The sequence below is a fragment of the Cervus canadensis genome, chromosome 9 (assembly GCF_019320065.1).
Source record: "Cervus canadensis isolate Bull #8, Minnesota chromosome 9, ASM1932006v1, whole genome shotgun sequence".
In the NCBI taxonomy this organism is placed as follows: domain Eukaryota; kingdom Metazoa; phylum Chordata; class Mammalia; order Artiodactyla; family Cervidae; genus Cervus; species Cervus canadensis.
In genome coordinates, this window is record NC_057394.1 from 81,163,347 (window position 1) to 81,189,791 (window position 26,445).

General features: G+C 41.4%; 1 protein-coding gene across 1 annotated transcript in view; it reads right to left on the minus strand.

Annotated features, from left to right (window-relative positions):
- The window catches only part of ATP8A2 (ATPase phospholipid transporting 8A2), a 448,688-nt gene that overhangs the window by 135,219 nt on the left and 287,024 nt on the right, over positions 1-26,445 (minus strand). Inside the window, exons 28-30 of the mRNA XM_043478109.1 lie at positions 12,442-12,516; positions 5,067-5,189; positions 3,053-3,131 (exon numbers count right to left, since the gene is read on the minus strand). Coding sequence (XP_043334044.1) covers positions 3,053-3,131; positions 5,067-5,189; positions 12,442-12,516 — 277 coding nt within the window. The remainder of the gene's footprint in view (positions 1-3,052; positions 3,132-5,066; positions 5,190-12,441; positions 12,517-26,445) is intronic.

A 26,445-nucleotide genomic window follows, 5' to 3' on the forward strand; every position in this document is an offset into this window, starting at 1 on the left:
GTTTTCACCCACCTTCTCCAACTCTTCTGCCTTCCTCCCAGTAAGGAATGAACTTCTTAAACTCTCCGCATCTGTCCTGAATCGCCCCCTTCATTCAGCTCTTCCCTCCAACCCTCGCATCTCACTCTGCCTGGACTTCCAGGCTAAGCCTACACCTTATCCCCTCCAACAAGCCATGAGTCATCCTAAATGAAGGACATCTCTCTCAGCCCCCTGCAATCTGAGAGCACTTCCTCTGGATTTTACTTGAGAGTTACTTTCTGCCTGTACTAGAATTATCCGCATCCCTTACCAGACTTTGAATGCCTTGACGGTGAGACCCATGTTGCCACGTTTACCCACCACCCTTAGACTCTATCACAGGGCCTTGGAGATAAATATCACATCAAAGAATAGGGCTGAGGGACACTGTAAACATGTTTGTGGTGTACTAATACTGAGAATTTAGAAATGAATCCTACAATATTCATTCCATTTGCTAGAGGATATCAACTAGTGACCAAAAGCATCAACAGTCTTCTGTTGTTCTTTACCAGATAGACTTCACACTTGCTATTCATTTCACCTTCAACAGTTTCAGTCAAAAGGTTACTGTTTATAATATAAGCAAAAGAAAACCTCTATGCAGAAGGCTTAATAAATATGATGAAATCATGATGCTAACCATGATGGCGATTAAAAAATGGAAAAAAGTCACCCTTTTGGTTGCTAGGCAAATTGCTAATCTGAATGAAGTGGATAAAGTGAAAGTCACTCAGTTGTGTCCGATTCTTTGCGACCCCATGGACTATACAGCCCATGGAATTCTCCAGGCCAGAATACTAGAGTGGGTAGCGTTTCCCTTCTCCAGGGGATCTTCTTAACCCAGGGATCGAACCCAGGTCTCCCACATTGCAGGTGTATTCTTTACCAGCTGAGCCACACGGGGAGCCCAAGAATACTGGAGTGGGTAGCCTATCCCTTCTCCAGTGGATCTTCCCAATCCTGGAATTGAACCAAGGTCTCCTGCATTGCAGGGGGATTCTTTACCAACTGAGCTACCAGGGAAGCCATGTGGTGGAAGCTAACTTGAAATTTAGCTGGTGACACCTCTTAGGTAAACTAGTAACTGTTGGGGATCTATCTTCTTTTAAATACAGACCACATTGGGAGAGTGGATGGATTTATATGATGTGATCTAGGTAAACAATAGTGATCCCATCATAAACTACAAGCCACCATCTCAAAGCACATAATGTTGACTCAGGATCAGAAAACCATCTGATCAGATGGGGTCACACTAGTTCCTTCTGAAGCGGGCAAGTAAAGGACCATCTTGCAAAATACCTATGAGTCCAAAGCAAGCACTGTGTATTTACAGAGTCTGCATAGACATAAGAGGGTGGTGGGCCTAGAGATAATACACAGAGTCAGTATGAGTACAAGTCTTCCTGTGCACAAAAGGCTGGGCTTGGGGACCAGAGGACACGTACCAAACCTGCTCTTGTGCGCAGCAGACAAACTGCCTCCCATCACCAGCCCAGCCTGATACAAAGACAGCCACTATCACCAAACTGCCAGAGCTTCTAATACAAAGCACAGTCAACACTCTTATTTTTGTAAGCCCTTAATCACAGAATCATTTCAAAATATTGGGTTGGTCAAAAGGTTTGTTTGGTTTTCCTGTATGATCTTATGAAAAAATTAAAAGAACTCTTTGGCCAACCCAATAAATTAAGACCACTACATGTAAAGGAAATGGCAACCCACTCCAGTAGTCTTGCCTGGGAAATCTCATGACAGAGGAGGCTGGTGGGCTACAGTCCACGGGGCCGCAAAGAGTCGGACACGACTGAAACGACTACACAACAGCAACACATAAAGATGAATCACAGGAAAGCATCACCGTCCAAAGAATGATTCATCAAGAATGCCCCTTTGGGGGTGAGGCTAGAAGCAAAAAATTTTACTTTCTGATTTAGAGACTCAGGCGTGGAGTAGGAAATGGCAACCCACTCCAGTATTCTTGCCTGGGAAAGTCCACGGACCGAGGAACTTGTCAGGCTACAGCCCATGGATCACAAAAAGTCAGACACGACTGAGCACACACACAAGTAAGCAAGAGACTCAGGGACCCTTGAAAGAAAAGGAGGTCTGATGAAACAGCATAAGTCATAAGACATATAACACATTGGCTGTGCATGCATTTTCTCTAACAATCAGTATTTGACAGGTTAAAGCACATCAGTGAGGATGAATCATGTCCATTTGAAGCACAAAAACCACTGACACAGAAGCTTGGAAGAACAGACAAAGAAGCTTGGAAACTTCATATCCTTTGGTTCTCTGAACAGTCAGAGGCCTTGTCTAGTCAACATTTGGAGTAACTTTCCCCAGGGGTATTATTACGATTTGAGAGGGGTAATAGACTGACATTCTCATAATACATTTTCATTTTTTGAGATTAAAAGGTATGTCTCTTTAAGAAGCCATATTTTGGATGCATTAATGCAAACAAGCATACCCTCCTCCAGCTCAGCAGAAAACCGTTAAAACCAACTGGAATAGTCCGGCCTCCAACAAACTTTAAACATTTGCTTGAAAAGTGTACATCAAGGAAAAGAGACTTTCAGAAGACAGGGTATAAAATTATACCCTCATGAGATTTGAGTTATTTGGCATAGAGGTGCGTCAGGTTTGGAAAACGAAAGCCCAAGTAATTAACAGAAAATTTCAAACTCGAGGGCAAGAGGCATTGATGTTTCATTATAGTAAAGTGCTTTTCTTCAAGATCCTTGACTCAAATGGTTATTAAAAATAAAGTTTCAAATTCCTAGTGTTTAAACTCTCCAAGCAACTGGAAAGAAAATGGGTTCTTAGAGCCAGAAGGGGTGAAACCTACAAGCTATAAAGCCCGAGACTAGCTCTCATTAGATGTTATGTATGTTTTTCTTCTGAAATTTGTTCCCGTGATCTCTAGGCCTGTGGAACTGGGAAAAAAATTTGTGAACAACTGGCGTGGAGGGGCTGCAAAGCTACTTGCTGAGAGTTGAATCACGAAGCCATTACCTACCATGTTCCAGCGCTTTCATGGGAAACCAGAAGAGGATGAGCGAGTGGACCAAGGCGTTGATGCAGTGACCCCAGAAAACCTAAGGGAAAACAGACCGAGGCTGTCAGGAACTGCCCACACTCTTGACCTCTGTGTGGCTCAACAAGCCCCTCACTGTCAGGGATGCGGGCGGCAATTCCAGCTCCAGAAGGCGGAAAAAACCAATTTCCTCCTTTTTAGCTACAAATGAGCCGGCTGTCTCCAGATAATATTCCTTGAGTACAAAGACCTAAAGAGATATTCACATATACACAGGACAATATACGATCTACCCACATCTGAAAAATAAATGATGATCCATTTCCTTTAGAACTGAAAGCAAGCTAGCAACATTTTACCATCACTCAAAAAAAAAGGGGTAACAGGTCACAGTGGGACTGAAGAGACTGAAACCATCCTTTTGGAAAGCATTAAAAACATTTAACATGTGAATTCTCACACAGCACGCTCACTCTCTTGTTTCACCCCTGAATATCCCTCCCATTTTCGGTTTTTAGGATTTAGATGAGTATCATTCAGAGTTAAAGATTCTGTTTAACACTTGAAAGGTCAAATAACAGAACTTTAGTTCTAAACCAGTCGTTTCTTCTAAATTACAGATTCATAAATGCATTTCAATCATGCTTTTAACCCTGAGATGAAAGAATTACTAAAGCCAGATTGAATTTCTTTAAAAATCTACACATCATACTAGGAACTGCTTGCTCTTAACTAGTGACGGGACAACTGAAAATGATGAGAAATGATAAGACAATGAGATCTTCCTACTTTAATGTTGATGATTTCCCTATCTCTTCCCTGACCTTTACATGCCACCCCCCCATCTTCAAAATGCCTACAGGTTAGTCTCCGAGCACCCTCATCTCTGCTCTTTCCAATGGGTCCACTCCCTACCCCCACCTCATGCAGCCTTTGAATTCAAACTCTGTAGATCACAGATTTGATTCTGTTGATCACAGATTTGTTCACGCTGAACAAAGAGACCCTATTTCTCATGGACAGAGCCACCGTGAACAAGAACACAATCAGTCACTCCCATCTCCTTGTGTGTGGAACACACGAGATCCAGCAGGATCCCTCGTATTTTTTCCAGATGTGGACACAGCTATCATGCTTTCCAGAACATGAGACCGCTCTGAAGGAGGACTGTCACAACACCTGGCTCAGAACAAGGTCTTCAGGGACTGCTCTTTGCCCAGGACTCCCAGATGACCCTATCTCAGGCCCCGACAGTGGTCACACAGGCGGGTCACACACTCAACCAGCACCTGCTGTCTTAACTGAACGGGGCAATGAACCTCAGTTCCAGCCCCTGAAACCCCTCCTGCATGAACACTGGAGATGGAAACATGGCAAATGCAGGCATATGGGCATCTCTGCCTCCAGCCCAGCTGGGCAACTGCCCTCCTCAGGGTGGGTCCTCACTGCTGCCCCCCAGATGTGGCTGGCTGGCCAGTGACCCACCAGACCCCTTGGCTACTCTTGATCGGAGGACCCTGCAACACCTAAGCCTGCTCCTGCTCAGCTCAGCCCTGGATCCCTACTCCTTGTCTGTCTAGATGTCTTCTCTTTACCGATTCTCCAGACTGAGAAACAACAGCCATGTCTGACTTGATTCCTGCATTCACCTCTGGCCAATTCTCCTGAAGGAATATTTCTCTGTCACTGAGAACCAGGCAGTGATGGAGCGAGGACCGTGCCAGGTGACGGGGCTCGATGGGATGGGGGAGGATTGGATCCTACAGGCCTCGGGGTGTGGGGGCCACTGGCCACGTGGCCATCAGGGGTGCAGGTGGGGAAGAAGGCTTTGTTAAACAGGAAAACTGGATGCTTCCTGCCTGGTCAGGCAGCTCAGATTCCCCGGGTGTGCCATCCTGGGGGAGGTCTGGGGCTTTGCCTTCCTTCAAGCGCTCCCTCCGAGCATCGGCGGGGTCTCCAGCCTTTCTGAGGGGTCCCATGTGCACACGTGGCTCACCTTGGTGTTGAAGCCCTCGGCGTTCTGGGTGATCTTGTAGAGCTGTGGGAACCTCAGCATGCTCTCCTGGCTGCAAGACCTCTCAAAGATGCCCAGCGTGAAGGGGGGCAGCGCCGTGAAAATCTGCGGAGATAACAGTGAGCCGTTAGCAGAGGCCCTTCCGACTCCTGCAGCCCCGGAGGTTTAGATCGACGCGACAACGCCATAACTTCAGGTCAAGTCCAAACCCGAGGTTCAGGGACTCCCTGGACACCCTCCCATCAGAGAAAATAAATGAAAGGTCATTTTACACTGTTGCCTAATCAGCATAAAACAAATTGACACAGAACACTAAGACCAACATCCTAAAAATGTGACTAGCCAAGAGCTCTGGTTCAAGGAGTAACTGCCTTCCTTTGCAGCTGAGCTGTGACTTTGAACCTGACACGCTGGGCTCTGTGTGGTGTGGGGGTATTTTTCTGTGGGAGCCGAGGCCCCATGTACCTTGATTTTCTGCTCACTCTTCAGGAAGCACAATGTCCTCCACCCACTTACTCATTCACTTTACTGGGAATACATGATGGTTAGATACTGTGATAACCCCCAGGAAGGGAGAGATTTAAGAACAGAAGGAAGGAAGGAGGCAAAGAAGCAGGTCCCTGACCCCTTGGAACTCTGTCTACTGCAGAGGTGGGGATGCGGCAGCTGGCAACAGGCACAGAACATACATACACAACAGCATGCTCTGCAAAGTCACTCCTGGGGAGATGATGCAGGAAGCGGGGGAGCCAAGGAAGGATGCTTGGACCACAGAGCCTCTGGCCTGGAAGCTACTGCACCTGTAGAGTTTGGCAGGATGGCGAGGGGTGTGAGTGGGAGGGGACAGGGGGCAGCAACCCCACGGAACGAGCACCCGTCACAAAGTTCTGAGGCTCAAACACACACAGGACATTTGGGGGGACCTGGAGGTCATCCAGGGTGGCCGGGGACACGGCAGGAGACAAGGCTGCGATGGAGACAGAATGACCTCTGGATATGCTGAGCAGAGGGTGCTGACATTTGCCTGTCCTCCATAGCATGTGACAGGCTTCCATCTGTGTTCCGGAAAGAGAAAGCTGGGTGCTGAAGCAGAGGGCTAGAACAAGCATGTCATCCCAGTCTGGCATATCTACGGGCCACCTCCTCCTCGGGTGTGAGCATGGGCCGCTCTCTGCTCAGCATGGACCAAATCCGTACCCTCAAGCCCGCCAAGTTCTGGGGGCCATGAGAACTGAATGTGCGTCTCGAGAAAGTGCTGAGTGCATATCAGTTCCCAGCAGCCTGGATGTCTGGCCAGGAGTCAGCCTGTCCTAAGTCTGCTGGGACAAGGCAACCAGAGTGCATTGGGGTGAGGCCCGGAAAACTGGCCGGCTCCACCTTCAACTGGGAGCAGAGGAGAACAGCCCCGGGATGTCCATGTTCTAAAGATCTCAAGGAGAAAAAGATGTCAATGACAAACGCTACAGGAAGGTGCCCCACAGACATCTCAGAAGCGCTGCACACTCAGTGTATATATAAACTCACCCTCACTGTCGGGCTGAAGGAGCGATCCACACATTATGTACACAGCCGGCTGTTTCTTCTTTTCCTTTTTTCACTTGACTTCCTCCTACCTACTTCAAATCCTCTGGCCCTCTGCATCCCCAGGCTAACCACCTGCCAGATATCTCACCTGGATTGTACTGTGTGTGTGTGCGCGCGCACACACACACACACACACACACACGTCAGGGATCATTACTCGTTTTTCAGAAACAATCCATCATACACACTTTCTTCATTGTATTTTTCTCATTAAACAAAACACCATGGGAAGCCCCCAAGTTCCCAGGGTTTGACCCCAAAGCAGTCATTTTCATGCTCACATAATAATTCATACTATAAGTGGACCATATTTTTTCAACCATCACCTATGGATAGGCATTCATCTTGTTTCCAGTTCTCTGTTGCCACAACCATCACGTAGTAAACACCTAGAATATATTATAATATCTATCCTATATCTTTTATTTCTCTGTGAAGGATTCCCAGAAGTAGGGCTATGGGATTTTAAAAAACAAATACATTTTTAACTTCATAGGATGCTGCTTGGCTGCTTTCAGAAAACGTCCCAATGGTTTCTCTCTCCTTTCATGAAGGACACAATCTTTTCCCTGCTTTCCTATCAGCAATTGCTTGTTATATTCTATTTAATACTCTCCACTTAGAAAAACTGAAGATTTGACTACTTCTAAAAATAAACATTCCCGGGCCACCAGTGAGTCTGACCATGTTTTCATGTATTTGCTGGATGTGAGGATTTGGAATTGTGCGCAACATCAGGTCCTTTGTCCATTTTCAATTCATGGTTTATCTGCTTTTCTAAGAGTTCTTGAACTCTGTCTTTCTATTATAAAATTTCCTCCAAATACACTTTTTGTCTACTGGCTTTCTTTACGGTTTCATTTGTCATATAAAATGCTTTGAATTTCTATAAGATCAAGAAGAGTTTTTCAACATGCAATTACGTCAGGAGTTTCTTGCAGGATTTTTATAGTTTTACTTCTCAAATTTATGTCTCAATTTTGTTTTTTTGAAATTAATGTATCTATGCTGGATAAGAAAGGAGTCCAATTTTACTTTTTTCCCTATAAATAGCCAGTTTTGAGAACACAATCCAAACTTTTTCACCACACTAAAATATCACCTTGGACATTTACTTATTAAACTCTCACATGTTACAGATCTAGAAGCTAGAACTGGGATTTAGTGCTAAGTTCCCTGACTGATCCGCCCAATTCTCTCAGTACCATGTTGATGCGGTTGTGGCAGCTTTACAACACGGTTTGATGTTTAGATAAGTCTACCCTCTGATTGTTCTTTTCTGAACATGCTTTGCATATTTACTCTTAGGCAGGCACCTGTTAATTCCATTTATACTTCAATATCATTTTACGCAATTCCCTTCCCCTATCCTCTCCCACCCAAACAATCATTCATCAGGATTCTAATTGGAATCACATAAATTTACATACTAATTTTGGAAGGGTTGATACTAAGTTTTTTATGATACTGTGTGAAAGTCGCTCAGTCGTGTCTGACTCTTTGCGACCGCATGGTCTATACAGTCCATGGAATTCTCCAGGCCAGAATACTGGAGTGGGTAGCCTTTCCCTTCTCCAGGGGATCTTCCCAACCCAGGAATAGAACCCAGGTCTCCCACATTGCAGGCAGATTCTTTACCAGCTGAGCCACAAGGGAAGTCCTCAGTACAAAAATTATTCCTATGAAATGTAGAGTTCTAATGGTTATTTTGAAAGGAATTATTATTCTCCTTCCATTTCTAAATCTCACTGCAATACTAAACAAAAATAGCTAGTGACTGCCAGGTCAGAAAAAGCTATTGGTTTTCATGTATTTATTATGAATCTAGTCATCTTATTAGATTTTCTTATAATTTATCATTGTCTTATAGATTTATAACTTACAATCAAAATCTTACAATTTTATAATTTTCTTATAATTCTATCATTTTTTTACTGGTATGTTTTGGGCTTTTTAGATGTACAGTCATATGAACATATTTACACAGCCATTTTTGGTTCACATATTTATATGAGCACAGAAATATTTTACTTTTTCCTAGTATTTGTAATAGCTATTTAATTTTCTTGGCAGTTGCTGAAAATTCCCAAACAATGCTGAATTATATAGTGATGACAGGAATCCCTGACTAATTTCTTATGTAAAATGAAACAGTTTTAGGATTTTACCATTTATGGTAGTATGGTACTAGTTTTTCATAAATAGTATGCATTATAGCCGATTGACTTCCTTCTATGTTATGTTACTTAGATTCCTTATTTTGGGACTGACATTTGGATTGACTCAATAACTTTTGCAGCATCTACTGATGGGATCACATTTTTCTTCTTTATTTGGCTGATACAGTGATATTTAGAAAGTTTTTTAAAGTTTTGAATCTCCTACATTTCTGAAATAAACCAATTATCTGTCAAATATTTTATCCTTTTGATACACTGTTGAACTCTATTTGCTGACACCTTATTTATAATTTGTACATTTCTGTTTATAAGTGAAGCTGGGATCAGTTTTCTTCAAATTCTGCTGGCTTGATAAAATTAAGTCGGATACATTTCTTTGTTGTTAAAAAGTCATCTCTTCACACAAAAAAATGGATAAAATGTAACTGAAATCCATTTGATCATGGTAGCTTTTGTCACTGGTGGCTTCTTTGGTCTCATTCTACCCATAAAATAAAATGATGTAGAAATTTGACTGTGGATATAATTAACATCTAATAGGATGGCATTGATCCATGACTTCAGGATATGGAGGAATCTGAAGTTAGTTTCAGAGCTATTTAATTCAGCTCTGTGAGAATTAAATTGGGAAACAGTAACTTGCTGCTTTAGCTGGTTTGGCGAATCAAACATGAAGAGTTAAGTACTGAAGAAGGAAAAGCAATATTGCTTGAAGAAAATGGGAAGAGCGACCCCAGCCCAGAAAAGCAGTCATTAGCATTGTCTCAGATGTCACTAACTGCCTCTTGCCCTGGGTATCTGTGGAGCAACCTGGAGAGGAAGGAAATACTAAACAGAAGAATAATGACAGAATTGGAATATGGGCTGGTAAGGGCTTCCCCAGTGTATCAGCGGTAAAAGAATCTGCCTGCAATGTAGGAGCGAAAGGAGACCCAGGTTTGATCCCTGGGTCAGGAAGATCCCCTGGAGGAGGGCATGGCAACCCACTCCAGTATTCTTGCCTGGAGAATCCCATGGACAGAGGAGCCTGGCGGGCTATACCCCAAAGGGTCACAAAGAGTTGGACACGACCGTAGCGACTTAGCATGCAGGTACATATAGATTAGACAGCAGTGTTGTAGCCATATTAAACTTCATGATTTTGATCATCATACTATGATTATATAAGAGAACTGGTCTTACCAGCTGTGCACTTAAGGATAAAGCAGAGGGACATGATGTCTTAAAAAAATTTTTTTTTTTTTAGTAAATCGCTTATTTGTTATTTATTTGGCTGCCCTGGGTCTTAGTTGCAGCATGTGCGATCTAGTTCCCTGACCAGGGATTGAATCCAGGTCTCCTGCATTGGAAGAGCAGAGTCTTAGCCACTGCACCAGCAGGGAAGTCCCAGGGACATGATGTCTTAACTGATTCCCAATTAGCTCAGAAATACATGTGTTGCAGTGTGTGCATGTGTTTGACTATATGTGCACATGTGAGTGTCTTGAGAGAGAATGCCAGTGGGGGCAAAATGCTAATAACTGATGGATGAAGGCATACAGTTCTGTATACCTTTTTACATCTTTTCCCTAAGTTTCTATTTATTTCAAACAAAAGTTACCAAGACAATTTCCAAGGGAGGCGAGCAGACTTTCAGTCCTCAAAAGCATTGGCCCTTCCGTGATGGACTGCGAGGTCAATGACCCTCTGAGCCCACTGGACTTGACTGTCCCAACTCTCTGCCACCACTTCCTGGTGACCGACTTCCACACTGTGGTAACAGGACCTTTTCACCTGGGAATTCACTTCTCAGCTGCAATAATCTCTCTCCTCTGGATTTTTAAGTTACAGTTAAAAAATACATCCCAAACCCTAGGGGGTCAAACTTTAATGTGGATAACCACTGCTAGAAAGTTTTGCTAAAAATTTTATTTTGTTTCTCAGTATCTTTGGGAAACTCTTTGTTAAGTTGGGACGGTGCTCAGGAATCCACATTATCAAAGAAATCCTGGTGATGCTCATGCATGTGATCTGAGGACCACGTTGACCAACACAGTCCCACAGCCCATCAACATCTGATGTATCACAGCTACGAGTTTGCTGGATGAACCTGAACTGCCCAATATGGCAGAGAACTAAGGAGAGGGTTCAATGCTCTGCCTGAGCATGAAAGCAGGCCTAAACTCCTTTTATTGTGTAACCAAGTGATGTGTATTTCAATTCCTAGTGCTAAAGCACAGTTTCTTAGGTCTCAGCCTTCCAGTTATTAATACTATACGTATGTGGGCCAGGGTTGGCCTTTTCCAATACTAAATCACTGTGGAGCAGTCAGTATATTTCCCCCTGAATGGTCACATAATTTTAACCTACTCAAAACACTTCTAAGTCCTGCAAAGTTAACAACCTGCCCAAGGGGAGGCCCTTTCTATGTGGTAGGTGGTTAGAGTGGCTTTTCTAGCATAGGTGATAAATGGCCATCAATTCAGCTCTGTTCTCTCCACTTGTCACTTTTGCCTTTGGGGGCACAATTATTAGCAAAAAACGTACTAGTGTACTTTGCGGTGAGTAACACAGTTATCAACTGACCAACCAAGATCTGAACTTGGTTCAGCACCATCTTAGTCTCCACATGTGACCCTCTTCATCTGTTGAGCTCTACAGGGCTGAAGCTGTGTGTTCTATGTGTTGCATGCAGTATTTTATTAAAATACAGAGCACCTAGCAGAGTGGCTACTTAAAAAAAAAAAGAGGGGACTGAGTAGATGGATGACTTGAATATCCAGCCACAAATGTATATACAAACTCTAAATATTTATAGCACCATGATTTATATTATTGTATGTCTGGTAACTTCCATCTATGCCTACCTATGATGGCTGTTTCAGAGTATAAACTCCCCCAAGGCAGAGAATGTCAGAGTTAGGGTCCAAAACAGAAGTGTGAAAGCACAATTCAAGAAAGGTGCCTTAAGTTACACCCCTTGCCAGGAAAACAAAAGGCTAAGTAGCTACTTAGTCATGTTAGCCTATAGTTGGTACTTATTTTTAGCTTTTGAATTTGTTACAGTCAAGTAATGAAATGAGAACTCGAAAATCATAAAAAAATAGCAAATAAACTGAAGACCATTTGCCACAGGAGCTGGGAGTCAGAACTCATTACTTTAGCACTAACTGTGGGAGGAAATGTCCATCCACACGGACACATATGCTTTTAAGAAGGGCAGAAAGGACACCAGGTTAGGTTTTGTACATTCACATCTGGGTTGATGGATTCAGAAATGAAATTATGGAGCTGAATGAGTTTAGACACAGTTCAGAAATTTTTTTTCTGGAGCTGCAAACATGGAAATGTTGCCCAGGCATTTAGTCAGGAGGTAACAAGGGTCTATTATCAAGATATATGGGTTAATAATTTCATGGGGTTATTCAGGAATGATCTGCGATGATTGAAACCATGTGTGGGGAGTTTGTACTTCTGCAGGATGTGTGGCAGCAACGGAGGCCCTAAAGATGTATGTGAGCAGTGGATGCAGATGAGGGACTTAGCTCTGCGTCCAAGACACAAACAGAGCGGCCCTGCATGCTGTCAGAGGGAGAGGGAGAGTGCTTACTTACCACGTTGTACAAGCCAATGCACCAACGTTCAAATAAAATCTGCCCAGAAAATCCATTAACGAAGGCAAACCAAAGCTGAAAGAGAAGGAAGTTCATGAAGTTTTATATCAATATTGACCTAAATGTTTCCATTCACTAAAGGAATCTTGGGGAATGTGGACCACCAGCTGGACACAGCTGCCTAGGGACACAGAGCCAGAGGACCGAGGTTATTCTTCCATAAAATACAGATTCCCAACATCACAAACACCAACATTTTAAGGAAACTGTACATTGAAGGCATTCATCGATTTTAAGAGGTAGCCTGCACATATTTATAGAAAAGCAATTTATGTTTAATTTATATCTAATGTTTCGTGTCAGCACATTCTCAATACGGGAAGGATCTCTACTTCATGCTCTTTTCCCTATAAAATTGACTTGATAAATATGACTTATCTTTGTAGGGCTTTCAAATAGATAAAAGTGAAAAAGAAAAAAAAAAAGAAAAAACCAGACACTCCACTGTTGGTCACATGTGTTCTTAGTTCATAAAGTACTCGTGTGCTCAGTCGTGTCTGACTCTTTGCAGCCTCGTGTACTGTAGCCCACCAGACTCCTCTGTCCATGGAATTTTCTAGGCAAGAATACTGAAAGGGGTTGCCATTTCCTCCTCCAGGAGATCTTCCTAATCCAGGGATTGAACCCACATCTCTTGCATCTCCTGCCTTGGCAGGTGGATTCTTTACCACTGAGCCACCTGGGAAACCCAATTTAAAGATTAGCCACCCCTAAAACAACAGTTTTATTCACATGGCTTCCCTACCATGTGAGGCCCCGGCAATCAGTACTTCAACCAAACTTTTAGTGCAATGAGAGTCCAGATCCATACAAGATACAAACACAATTCTAAAGTGTTTTAAGGGTCTTAACCTAATTTTTCCAAGATTGTGTTATACTTTTCTTTGTCCTTTTCTCACACAACTGAGTGAACATTGATAAATACCTAGCAAACAGAACTATTTTATTGATTATTTCGGTTAATTTATTGGTTTTTGTTGACAGTAGAGTAGTAATATTTTTACTTCCCTGACCTCCCTAATAGCAACTGAAAGCAGCAAAAATAATTGAAAACAAAAAAGAAGTAGCTATTTTCAGTGAAACTATGAGATAGCCTTAGTTAAAACTACAAATGACATAGAATAGAAACTGATCAATAAGACGAGAACGTCAACAGCAGACAAAACCTTCAGAGACAGGACTTCCCTGGTGGTCCAGTGGGTAAGCATCTGTCTTGCAATGCGAGGAACCTCGGTTTGATCCCTGGTTGGGGAACGAAGACTCCCACATGCTGCGTAGCAACTAAACTTGTGCACGGCAACTACTGCGCCTGTGAGCCCCGACTAGAGAATCTGGTGGAGCAATGAAAGGATCCCACATGCCACAACGAAGACCCGACACAGCCTTGTTAATTAATTAATTAAAAGAAAACAGAAAAAAAAATTTTTTTTAAACCCTTCAGAGTAAAAAGGTTTCCAAGAAAGAGGTGAAACAAGCCCAGAAAGAGCAGAATCAGCTCTTATTTAGAGGGTGAGATTGATGTAGGGGTGAGTCATGACTGATGTCCTGAGACTGATTTAACATAGCAGGCACACTATACACATACATGCCTCCTCTCCTCGTGAGTGATGGAGGAGGAGAATGGCAGGGCCCAGTAGGGAGCAAAGGGCAATCAATGTGGCAGATGCTAATTGAGGTAAACCAAAAGGAAATAAATGCAGATTCACCTAACAGGAAAGCTGTGATACACAGAAATTCACCATGAGGTGTAGAGGCCTCCAACTCACCTGCAGAGAAAAAACGGTGGTGAGGGAGGTGGTCACAGCAGCAATAGGACAGGTGACCCAGGCGGAAGAGACAAACCACTGATAGGAAAGAGTTCTGAAAAACTGAGGTCCCCCCCCCTAGGCGTCACTACAACATAACAAAAAATAAATTAAATAATGTGGCATAAATAAATGGCCAAATATGAAACAATCTCCATAGAAAGAACCAGTTCAAAGCATAGAAAAATATTTTGAATGCTCTCGACAAGCCTAAAAGAGCCAACGAAGATGTGACCTTTCACTGAAACAAGCTGGAACAAGATGTGTAAGATACCAAAGAGGGAAACAAATAATAAGAGGCTGATGAGACAGATTAAGGACACATAAAGGGAAATAAAAATGGGCTTCCCACATGGCACTGGTGGGAAAGAATCTGCCTGCCAATGCCGGAGATGCAAGAGATGTGGGTTCAATCCCTGGGTTGGGAAGATGCCCTGGAGGAGGAAATGGCAACTCACTCCAGTATTCTTGCCTGGAGAATTCCATGGACAGAGGAGCCTGGTGGGCTGCAGTCCATGGCATCACAGAGAGTTGGACACAACTGAGCATCTGAGCACACACACAACGGGAAACAAAACTCAGGATGGACACTGCTGAAACTAGTCTGGGTTGGGAAGGACAGGCTCGAGTAGAAAAATGGTGGGCAAAGGACAAAAGTTAACACTGAATTTAGGAGAAACTGACAGCCTTCCACATATAACAACAAAAGTCCGAAAAGGTGTACCTTTAAAGAAAACGTAGACTAGAAACAAATGTTCAAAGATATAATAGAAGAAAAACTCCTGAAACAGTCTAAAACCTTACTCAGCCAATAAGTACAGAAGACACCCTTTGTCCCCAGAAAACAAAACAACAGCTACAAAAAGATAAACAGCCATGGGCACCCTGATGTATCAGTTAATGACTTTTGTAGTATCAACTCTTTAATATATTCAAGCAGGAAAACCAATTAGCCTACAAGGGGAAAAGTCAAGTTGGTGTCATGTTTCTCCAGCACAGTTAGACAATACCCGAAGTCAGCAGTGAGTGTTCACAAGCCCTTAGGGAAATAAAGCATGAGGAGAATTTCAGCAAAAGGTAGAAACCAAGGAAACAGCAAGAGCTGAAAACATAACATAAAATGTGATGACAGAAGCAATACCAAATATGTCTGTTACATTAATAATACACTGAAAAATGCGGAAAGGATTAAAAATATGAATCCCCAAATATATGCTAAGTACCAGAGAAATGTGAAAAAGAAACACTATTCAAATAAGATTGAATTCATAACCCCAACTTACAAAATCCTACAACGGACAAGGCCCTCGCCTGTCATCTTGAGGTCACTGTCCTTCCTTACAGAGAGGTAATGGCCTTCCACTGGTTCCTATGAGTGCCAAAGGTGGATCCAGCTTCATTACTTTGAACCCAGACAGAAGGCAATTATGTCAACAGCATTTGGTTCATAAGCCACATTTATCTCACTCTGTTGAAATGCCCTTTAATATATAATGTTACCACAGTATTTGGGAAAAGTTTTAGGTTGTTTTGGTCTCATGCCATATACTGAAACTAATTACAGATGGCTTGAATACTTAACCATGACACCCAATGCAAAGCATTAGGAGACAGCAGGAAAAAAAGTTATTTTTTTGTATGTGAAATAGACTCTATATGACATTAATTTTCAGAAATCATACAAAAAGAGAAATACACTTGAAACACTTCTATAGAGACAAACATTAATAAAGCTGAAAGAAGATGAACAGTATATATAAATACTTATTTGTAACATCTATGAAGATCTAATTTCCTTACTCTATAAAGAGTTCCTCAAATGACGAAGAAAATGCCCAACAAGCTGTTAGAAAAACAGGCCAAGAATGCACATGCAGGGGGATCACAGGACACAAAATCACTTGTAAATGTAGGAAATCTCATTTTTTGTGAAACATACACACAAAGGGATATCATTTTTCACCCAACAAATGGTCAAAGATTTAAAAGTTTGACGACCTGAGAAAACAGCTACTTTCATACCTAGGTGGCAATACAGCACTGTCCACAAATATGTTTCATATATTTTTCCTTTGATCTAGCAATTCCACTTCTAGGAACATACTCTATATCTTAAAGCTATAATCATATAGCATTCAACATAAAATATTAATACTAGGGGGTTACCATGGCATTATTTAGAAGGATAAGAAACTAGGATCCACCGTGTACACTGGAGGATGGTTAAATAGATATAATTCATCTAGAACAAAGAAATACTAGGCAGACATTTAAAAAAGCAATATAGGTCTATGCCCATGGTAATACTGAACTCTCACTGATACAGTGTTACATGAAAAATACCAGGGTACATATTGAATGGTCATGGTTACATGGAGTAGATGGATACACTCCTGCATGCATGACAAATTTCTGGAAGATTAAGAAATTGTTAATATTCATTATCTTGATGTAGCAGAAGTGGTCTCTAGGTGGGTAGTATGGAGACTCACATACCTCTGTGAACTTTTTAGACATGTCCGTGTTTTATTTAGATAACTGTTTCAAGCAGTTATTTTCAACTAGGGTTGATTTTGCCTCTAAGACACTTGACCACGCCTGGAAACCATCTGAGTGTGTTATCAGCATCTGGTGGGCAGAAACCAAAGATTCTGCTAAATATCATAGGATGACCTGGAAAGTCCCCTATAGCAAGGAACTGTCTAGTCCAAGGTGTCAACAGTGCCACTGCGGAGAAAGCCTGGATGAAAGAAATAGGTTCATGAGGTCAACATGATAAAGTTTTAAAATAATATTGTAACATGTTTGTCAAAAGCAAAATAACGCCACATGACTGACTGCAGGAAGTCATGCTTGGACGTGTGTGTGTACAAGGTGGGGGTTCAGTAAGCTTTGCTTCTTTTTGAATAACTCCCCTCTGGGCTGACCTCGTACATAGAACCACAGGCCCTACACCTTAGAGACCATGGTAGCAATGGATGTGACTGCAAAAGTGGACAAAATTAGATCCCTAAAACAGAATATATCTTGATAAATTATCACTGAGATATCACTTTAAAGACAGTGAATTTTGTGTAACTGTGACATTCTAGTTGTTGAAATTCACAGTAAGGAAAAAAAAAAATCCTAAGAAATCAAGCATGTCTTTCTCAGCGTTAACCTTCGCCCTGAGCAATCCTAACCAAGTCACAATTTTCAATCTTCACTTCAGATTAACATCCCTGATTAGCTGAATGTTGAGTTATTTCCTCTAAGCAGCCAGTGTTATGATTCTGTCCAAGTTGGCCCTGACTGAGCCACATGTTTCTTCCAAGATTTTTGATATGTTTGTACTAATTTTTATCAATTGCAGGTGCTGCAGCTTTTTGAATAGTATAAGCCAGCTCATTTTCAACATTTCCAAGTTTGTTTCCATCTTCATTCAAATAATCCATCATTAGATGATCAGATCTGTTTATTTCATTAGAAATATTTATTTGGGAGAGGAAAAAAATTAAAACAAAAATAAACACAATTCTCCTAAATTCAAAATCCATGAGCTGGTTTTCTCTTACGCTGTAAACACTCAAACTTGATTTTATTTTGGCAAGATCTCCCTAGGTGAAATGGAAAAAGTAGAACACACTGTATTTTAAAATATTTATATAAACGTACTGAGTTTTTACTTTATTTATCCACGAGACAGGTACACGACAACTCCCTGACACACTATAAAATCAGACTTTCACACTGGTTAGTCAGACACAAATGCTGATTCATCTACTAAGAGAGAAAGCACTGCCCAATTCATAAACATCAATGTCAATTTTGGAGTACCGGGGCTCCAAGCCGCACATCTAGGCACACAGCCCGCAGAGCAGACAGACTGCCCGCCCCTCTGCGGTGAGGTTACTTGGACTACGGCTTGCTAGTCACTAAATCTTACTCTTCTGGACTAAGAGGGCAAAGATTCCTCCGCCTTCACTCTGCTGTTAACTAGGAATGATATTAAATGGCTGTAGTCAAAGCGGAGAGCCAGGCTCTGCCCGGAGAGCCTCAAACTTGTGAGCTGGTGGGAAGGCTGGCCAGCAACATGCTTTGCCAAGCTCCTGGGGTTTCTCCTGTTCAAATGCAGTGCTGTTAGGAGCAAACTGACCCAAACTTATTAAATGGCTTTTCCTTCTTGGAAAAAGATCCTTTTTTGCTTTAACTGCTGCCCTTCTGCCAAGAATGCAGTAACCGTCCTGGCTGACTGCACAGACTCCTGTCTAGGGTCCCGGCCGCCACTGTACCACCTCGGCAGTTAGCCCTGCTGCCGCTCAGAGTCTGAGCCCCCAGCCCACAGGCTTGGGTGATGGTTTCACCTGGGAACGGGTGGACCTGCTCCACGGTTTACTCTGCTCTTCCCAGACCCACGGTAGAGGGCTGAAGTGGAAAAGTACCCTCCAGAGAGCAGTTAAATAAATCAGCCACAGTTCCTCACTAAAGTGGCAGCAACATTGTGATCTATTGATGTGCAGATGGGTCTGAGCCGATCAAAGTCAAAGCACTACAGTCTTTTTGGAATTCGATCTGGCAATATGTATTAGGATAGAAAAGAAACACACACCTCGCCTAGAAATTCTATTTTTAGAAGTTCATTTCTCATAAATAAAAGCACCTGTATGTTAAAATATGTCTTCTTTTGCAGTACTGTTAACAGTGGAAAAACAGATCCCTTGAAGTTCTTTATTAGGGAGTGAAAGCAGCAAGTCTGTCTTTTAAAATGTAAAATCTGTATATACGTGAATGAAGGAATGTGTGCCAGAGAATCAGCATGGAATTGACCAAAGAAAAGACAAAATGAACAGGTAAGTTTGTAGGTAGGTAGTTAGGAAAACAAGGGAAAATAATTCAGGGGTGCTATGATAGAGTTAAGAGTTATCAGAAATAAGAAAAATAGAACAGTGAAAAAAAAAAAAAAAAAAGGCACTAGGTAGGGAGACTTCCCTGGTGGTCCAGTGGTTAAGACTATACCTTCCAATTCGGGGTGTGCAGGTTCAATCCCTGGTTGGGGAACTAAAATCACATGGTGCCTTGTGGCCAAAACATAAAACAGAAGCAATATTGTAACAAACTCAATAAAGACTTTAAAAACGATCCACATTAAAAAAATAAAATCTTAGTGAAAACAAGTAGTAGCAAAATACCCTAGAAACCTCCCCCTTCAAGACGTTTTGTCCAATAAAGATGGGACTAAGTGGTCAGAATTAAATGAAGACTATGGTAATAAACAGGCTGACTTCATCTCTGAAAACGACGGGGTTTTTTCTTTCTAGGCCAGTCCTGGACAGGCCCAATGCTAACAGCAAACACCACATGCTTTCAAAACTTCTGGTGATTTATTTTTCAAGGCAAACCAACACAAGAAAGTGACACAGTGATGTGTATAGAATCCACCTCATGTAAAACCACAACAAAATTGCTGCGTGTTTACGTATTTCTACGAATGCAGAAAAAAGCATGGAAGTGACTATTAGTGCAGAAATAGCGGTGGATGAGGAGGGAGCTATTTTTCTGTACACATTGCTACCACACAACAAATAAGCATTCCTTTCAAGAAGTTCATAGAAGAAAACACCTTGTTACTCTCTGTCATTTCACCATGTTCATTTATCTCCTGTACTTTCTGTCGCCTTGTTACCTGTCTACCCCGCTACCTGAGGGATGCATGCAGCCAGAGATGATGTCAATTCCACCCACTGAATTTCTGTGATCGGGGAAGCTTCCTTAATTCACCTCAAGCTTCTTGTTTTTACGAAATAAATGGAAAGAAAACCGCCCACTGCCGAACTGTCATCGTTGTTTCTGACGATGACCGTAAAAGCTAATGCGTATTTGATGCTTACTCTGCACAGAACCTTTGAGCACTCTAAGTGGAGTAACTCCCTTAAACCTCCTAGCGGTCCCAACAAAGGCACAGTCTGCATTTCACAAGTGACAAAATCAGGGCAGAGACGATCTGCAATATTGTGACTGCTACCAAATAGGTGTCTGGTAGACTGCTGTAGTTATTAACAGTAGACCCTGCATAACAAATCAGTGATTTCTTTTTTTAAACATTGACGTTAAGGCGATTCAGAATCAAATCAATACTCATGGCAACTAACCATGCTGTTGACGGTTTAAGATTGAGACAGGAACAAAATACTTCACAACTACAAGCATGTAAGAAGCTCATAAAACTTATTAACAGAATGATCTCAGTCTTCAGTCTTCCATAACATGGAAGGAAGCTAAGTCTCCTTTTTAAATTAAGATAGAAACTGCTTTGAAAAACATGCCACAAAACAAAATGCAACCACATTGGTTCTAAAAACATTTTCCTCCAGTATTTTAAGCTGAAATATTACAGTCTTTCGTTAATATGGTTGAAACCAACCCAGCAGACAAAAGTAAGCCTCTCACCTTTCATTATCCAAAATTTTTTAATATAAAACAACACAAATTAATACTAATGTGACCACCTAAGTTATGTTTAAGAGATTAGAATGTCAACAGCATTTTTGTTACATGCAAATAAATGTAGCATATGATCTGCAGATAGCAATTTTCTTGCTTCAGTTTAAACATTTTCTTTTCCATTAAAATCCCAAATGATCGAAGATGTTAAGCCTTATAGCTCAAAAGACCCAAAAGTTAGTAAAGTGAAATCTGGTAAACAACCTCAAAGTCTCCTTAATTTTTCAGGACTACCAAATGCCTCCTTTTCTGCAAAGTGACTTGCTTGTCTTACAGACCATCAGGTAAATACAGAAACGTGTTTCCTTCCCATAAAAACCATAATACCAACCAGATGGAGTATGCACAATTAAATTGATTTTTAATAAGGAATTCTTGGCACAATAGAAAGTAATCGCTCCAAATTGTGTCAAGGACTACTTACATTTTTTAATAGTTCAAGGCTTAGACTCTCAGCCCAAATCCCGTGCTCCAGTGTTATGAGACCAAACAGCCCTGGAGACTAGTAATGAAATAATGAGCCTTTCGTCTGGGATAACTGATGCTGGAACAGTGGCAGGGGGTTTATTGCAGAAGGGGTAGCAGAAATATGAATAAGATCATTCCACTTATGGATAGGACCTATGGCAAATATTTGGGATCGTGTGTTTTATAACCAATAAAGGAGTGCTCCTAACATATGAACGGTAAGATTTAAGGCCTGGCTCCACAGACGGGGACTGGAAGGAGGCAAGAGAACGCTGATGCTGTTCCTCCACCTCCACAGGTCATCTGACACCTGCAACCTGGGCGAGGTGTGACATTTCTTTTCCTTATTTATTTGTTCTGGAGAGTGGGGGCAAAGGACTGTCTACCCTCTGAGAAGGATTAGAAAAATACTATGTATTTTTAAAAATTCAGTTACTGAACTATTTCCTAAGACCCTGCTTCAAATTATGTTCTGTGCTATGTGTAGCTGGTACCAAGGTGAGGCAGACATGTCTCTGCCCTTAAAGACCTCACTCTGGTTGAGGACAAGTTTGGGATGGATCAGAAGGATGGAAGAGTTCTTTGGTAAATGGATTCTGTCTACAGGAGTCACTGCAGCTTTTCCAAAGGTGGCAGGCACTTGGCTGGGTCTTGAAGTATCAGATTCCATCATCAACTCACAGGGGCAGAGGGACATTAAAGGCAGAGGAAAGACTTGCATGTAATTTTAGCAGATGTGAATTTCCAGGTGGCTAGAACAAGGGAAATGAGGTGAGAGGAGAGGGCTGGCTTCAGACTCTGAAGGACATCAGACAGCTGTTCTTCAAGAAGGTGAACAGCACTGCACACACTGCCTTAGAGAAGTGCCCTAGAGAAACATGCATATACAAGCCTGCAACTCTCTCAATATGCACTTGTGTATCTTACCATGGCAAAATACACATAACGCAAAATTTACCATTTTAACCATTTTAAGTGTGCAATTCAGTGGCGTTAAGTACATTGGCATTGTTGTAAAACCATTACCACCATCCATCTCCATAACTTTCTCATTGTTCCAAACTGAAACAGTTCCCATAACCAATACCTGCCCATTTATTTCCTCCTCCCTCTAGCCCTTTGTAACCATTCTTCTGCATTCTGTCTCTGTGAAATAACTACTCCTGTGGCTTCATATTGGAGAAGGAAATGGCGAACCACTCCAGTGCTCTTGCCTGGGAATTCCCATGGACAGAGGAGCCTGGTGGGCTACAGGCCATGGGGGTCACAGAGAGCTGGACATGACTGAAGCTATTGTGTGTGTGTGTGTGTGTGTGTGTGTGTGGCTTCATATAAGTGGAATCACGCAATATTTGTTCTTTTGTGTCTGCCTTATGCCTTTAGGCACAGTAGTTTCCAGGTTTGTCTACAATGTAGCAATTATCAGAATTTCAGCCCTTTTTAAGACTGAATAATATTTCATTGTATATATAGACCATGTTTTACTCATCTCTTCATCCACAGATGGACCCTTGGGTTGCACCCACCTTTTGGATACTGTGAATAACGTTCCTATGAACCCTGATGTCCAACTATCTATTCAGGTTTTTGTGTTTGATTCCTTTGAGCCTATATCCAGAAGTGGAATTGCTGAATTGTATGGTTCAACTTTCTGAGGAACTTCTATACTGTCTTCCACAGTGGCTACACCATTTAACTTTCCCACCAGCAAGGCACAAAGTTCTAATTTCTCTGTATCTGCACCAACACTTGTTATTTTCTGTGTGTATGTGTGCTTTAAATAGTAGCTATCTTAATGGGTATGAGTTGTGTGAATTGGTATTTCATAGTGGTTTTGGTTTGCATTTCCCTAATGGTTAGTAATAACCACAACCAGAGGTGGAGCTTGGAGGTGAGAGGGCGGAAGACAAGTTCGTTTTGGGGGTGTGTTAAATGCACAGAACCTGTGGGCTTGACTCCCCAGGGAGAAATCCATAGTGCAAGGCTGATGCTCAGGGGAGAATCTAAATAAGGAAAATGTTTTCAATATTAATAAATAGGTAATAATCATATCAACGGGAGTAGAAGACATCCAGTGAGGGACCCTGGGTTAGAAGAAACCCATGGATGGGCCTCTGGGTGTCAGCAACAGTTATAGGTCAAGGGTCAAACACAGAAGCAAAGCAAAGGCACTTTGCATTAAATTTTATAAATGGCACTTAAAGTTTATAGCTCATTTATTTCACTGCTGAGTAAATATTTGCTCATGGGCCAGGCACTTCTGGAAGTCCACCCAGAGGCATTTACTTATATAAGACTGGCCAGAACAAGGCACACAGTCTGGCCCCGAACAATCGCTCTGGGGTTGTGGGTGGAAGGGTGGGAAGCTATAGGGGAAAACATTATAGACGAGGTCAAGTTAGCCCAACATCCTTGTTTGTCCCATCAGATAAGAAACTACATGAGACAAAAGCTAAAACGATGGTTTGTAAAAGCACTCCTACCCTGCCCTCTGTACCAACTGTGATGTTCAAAGTTCCCGACTATGGGACCCTTACAAGTGGCAGTTTCCTCAAAGGTCCCATATTGAGAGCTGCTTCAGTAGGTTTAATCTCAGGATCTGAGTGAATTAATATGGGAAATATCACCAGGAGCATCCCCTCTCTCAATCAACACCACATATTCGCCCCAGGCCTCACCAAGTTGTCAGAACAGGGCAGAGTGATGCTGGTGAATGAGCATGGAAAACCTTCTTGAGTACTTTTCCCTTTTTCTTCTCTCTTTTTTTTTGCCCTCAGCTTTTATTTTCAGAAGGGAAAATATCTCCTCAATAAATTCATAGCAATCGAGCTACTATGATGGCATTTTATTGCCTTTTATTTAATTGTGGCACGATTCATATTTAGAACATAATTTTAAATAATTTTGGGGCACTAATACAGCAACTTGTCCATTTTAAGCACATGTGTATGTGTGGTTAGTCACGTCCAACTATTTTGCAATCCTATGGATTGCAATCCTATAGCCCTCCAGGCTCCTCTGTCCATGGAATTTTCCAGGCAAGAATACTGGAATGGGTTGCCATTTCCTCCTCCAGGAGGAATCCTGATCCTGGGATTGAACCCATATCTCCTGCATTGGCAGGCAGATTCTTTACCATTGTGCCACCTGGGAAGTTATTTTAAGCATAGGTTCAGAATAACAGTTTTAACAACCAGCAGAAACATTTTTCAATCTTTCTAAAAGGCTAATATAGACAGGCTAATATAAACACTAATATAGAGTATCAGCAAATGCTAAAGGCATTAATTATAGCCTGGTATGTATTTTATGGGGAGTTAAATTCTCAAAATAGCTTTTCTTATTGCAGATACTTGTCAGTCTTAGACTTACACTAAATAAGCTAATATACAATTTAACTTGAATCTAATATATAACTCAATTAATTATTAACATCTTGGAAAAATTCCAGAATTCCTTCCTGAGAAAGATCTCTTGATAGCTATCCAAGGATATATGCACGTATGCAGTAATAATGATGCATTTTTTATATTTCCATGAAAGAAAACTCTCACAATAGGATGTAAAGGAACAGGCATAGTGCTTGTCATTAACTAGATTTGCTAAGAAGTTTGTTATCCATTATTTTCATAACTTATTGAGATGTTCTTTCAGGAGATGAGAATAAATGTGATAAACAGAAAATGCTGTCACCTTTGATCCAAGGGTCAAATTACTATAAGCATATATTAATTTTATGATTGTCTGAAATGTCTTAGCTTATTCAATGTTTACCTTATTAGGTGAATATTAAAATATGTAAATAAGAAATAAAAGAGCTGATTAAAGAAAGTCTAAAACCACACATTGGAGCTTCTGAGAAGAGCTTTCAAAAACAGAAAAAGAAAACCACATAAAATGAAGGGAAATGTGGGAACAAAAGAAAACTTCAAATAAATTTTATTTCACATCCTCAAAGAGATATGAGAAGATGTTTCACCTATAAACTAAGGTCAGGATGTTATATAAAAATACGGAGTAAAATAAATAAAGCACTTACAAATTAAAAAGAAATAAAAAGATCAACATTTAAAAAAACCTCAATCACAGGGCTAACAGATAAGACAAGGAATCTCCAAGAGGGCAAAAAATAAGATAGAATAAAATCAAAGAAAATACAATCTGCTTGGGAGATAAACCCGAGGTTTGATATATGACTAAGCTGTAGGAAGACAAAATGCAGAAAATTGAGGAGGATATTACTAAAAAAATAAAAATAAAAAAACAATGAAAAAAAATTCCCAGACTAAAGAAAACCAGTCTCTAGGTTGAAAAGGCACATAAAGGAAAGAAGGTCCTCCCCGCTTCCCACATCTGCAAATTTCAGAACACAAAACATAATGAGAAGACAGAAAAATATCCTAGAGTCTAAGTACAAAGGATTGGGAATCAGAATTGCCTCGAGTTTCTCTCAGAAGAAAGGTAAAAGACACATAGAATTCTGAGAGGGAAAGAATTTCAGCCTATGATTTTATACCTAGCCAATCTACCAACCAATTACAGTAAAAAAAATAAATAAATAAAGATATTTCTGGTTATCTAATGTCTCAGAAATACACTACCCAATTAACACTTGTTAAGAATCTACTGATGTTTATGCATCAGGAACATGACCGAAGAATTTGAGAATAAAGATGACAAGGGGTCCAGGAGACAAATTTCCACAGCAGAAGGAACGGACCATCTAGATGGAGCCTGGAGGACGAGAGCCTCAGAAGGGAAGGAGGGTGGACAGACAGGACAGCAGACACAAGAAAATAAACGACAGGATGGAGCACATGGAGAGTATTTTGTGCAGCATCAGAAGTGTGCAGAATTCAGTTAAGAGGCAAAAAAGAACAGCTTTCAGAAACTACAGGAAAAACTGAAACCTGAGCAAGAAAGGAAAATTAATCCTAACACATTTCTTGGCTCTAGAGCAAACATGATTTACATCATTCTAAAGAGGTTAACATGGGTCCATGCACTTACAACATGATAGATGTAAGTGCCCTAGAAGCAAGGAGGGGGATGAGGGCAGGGCTGTGGGGGAGGGAATTCCTTACCCACCAAAATGGGAAGTCAGAGGTGGGGTGTGAAACAGGCAAACCAGCACACAGCACAAGCACATTCATTAGAGACAAAGATAATTTCCAGGAGAAACATCTAAAGG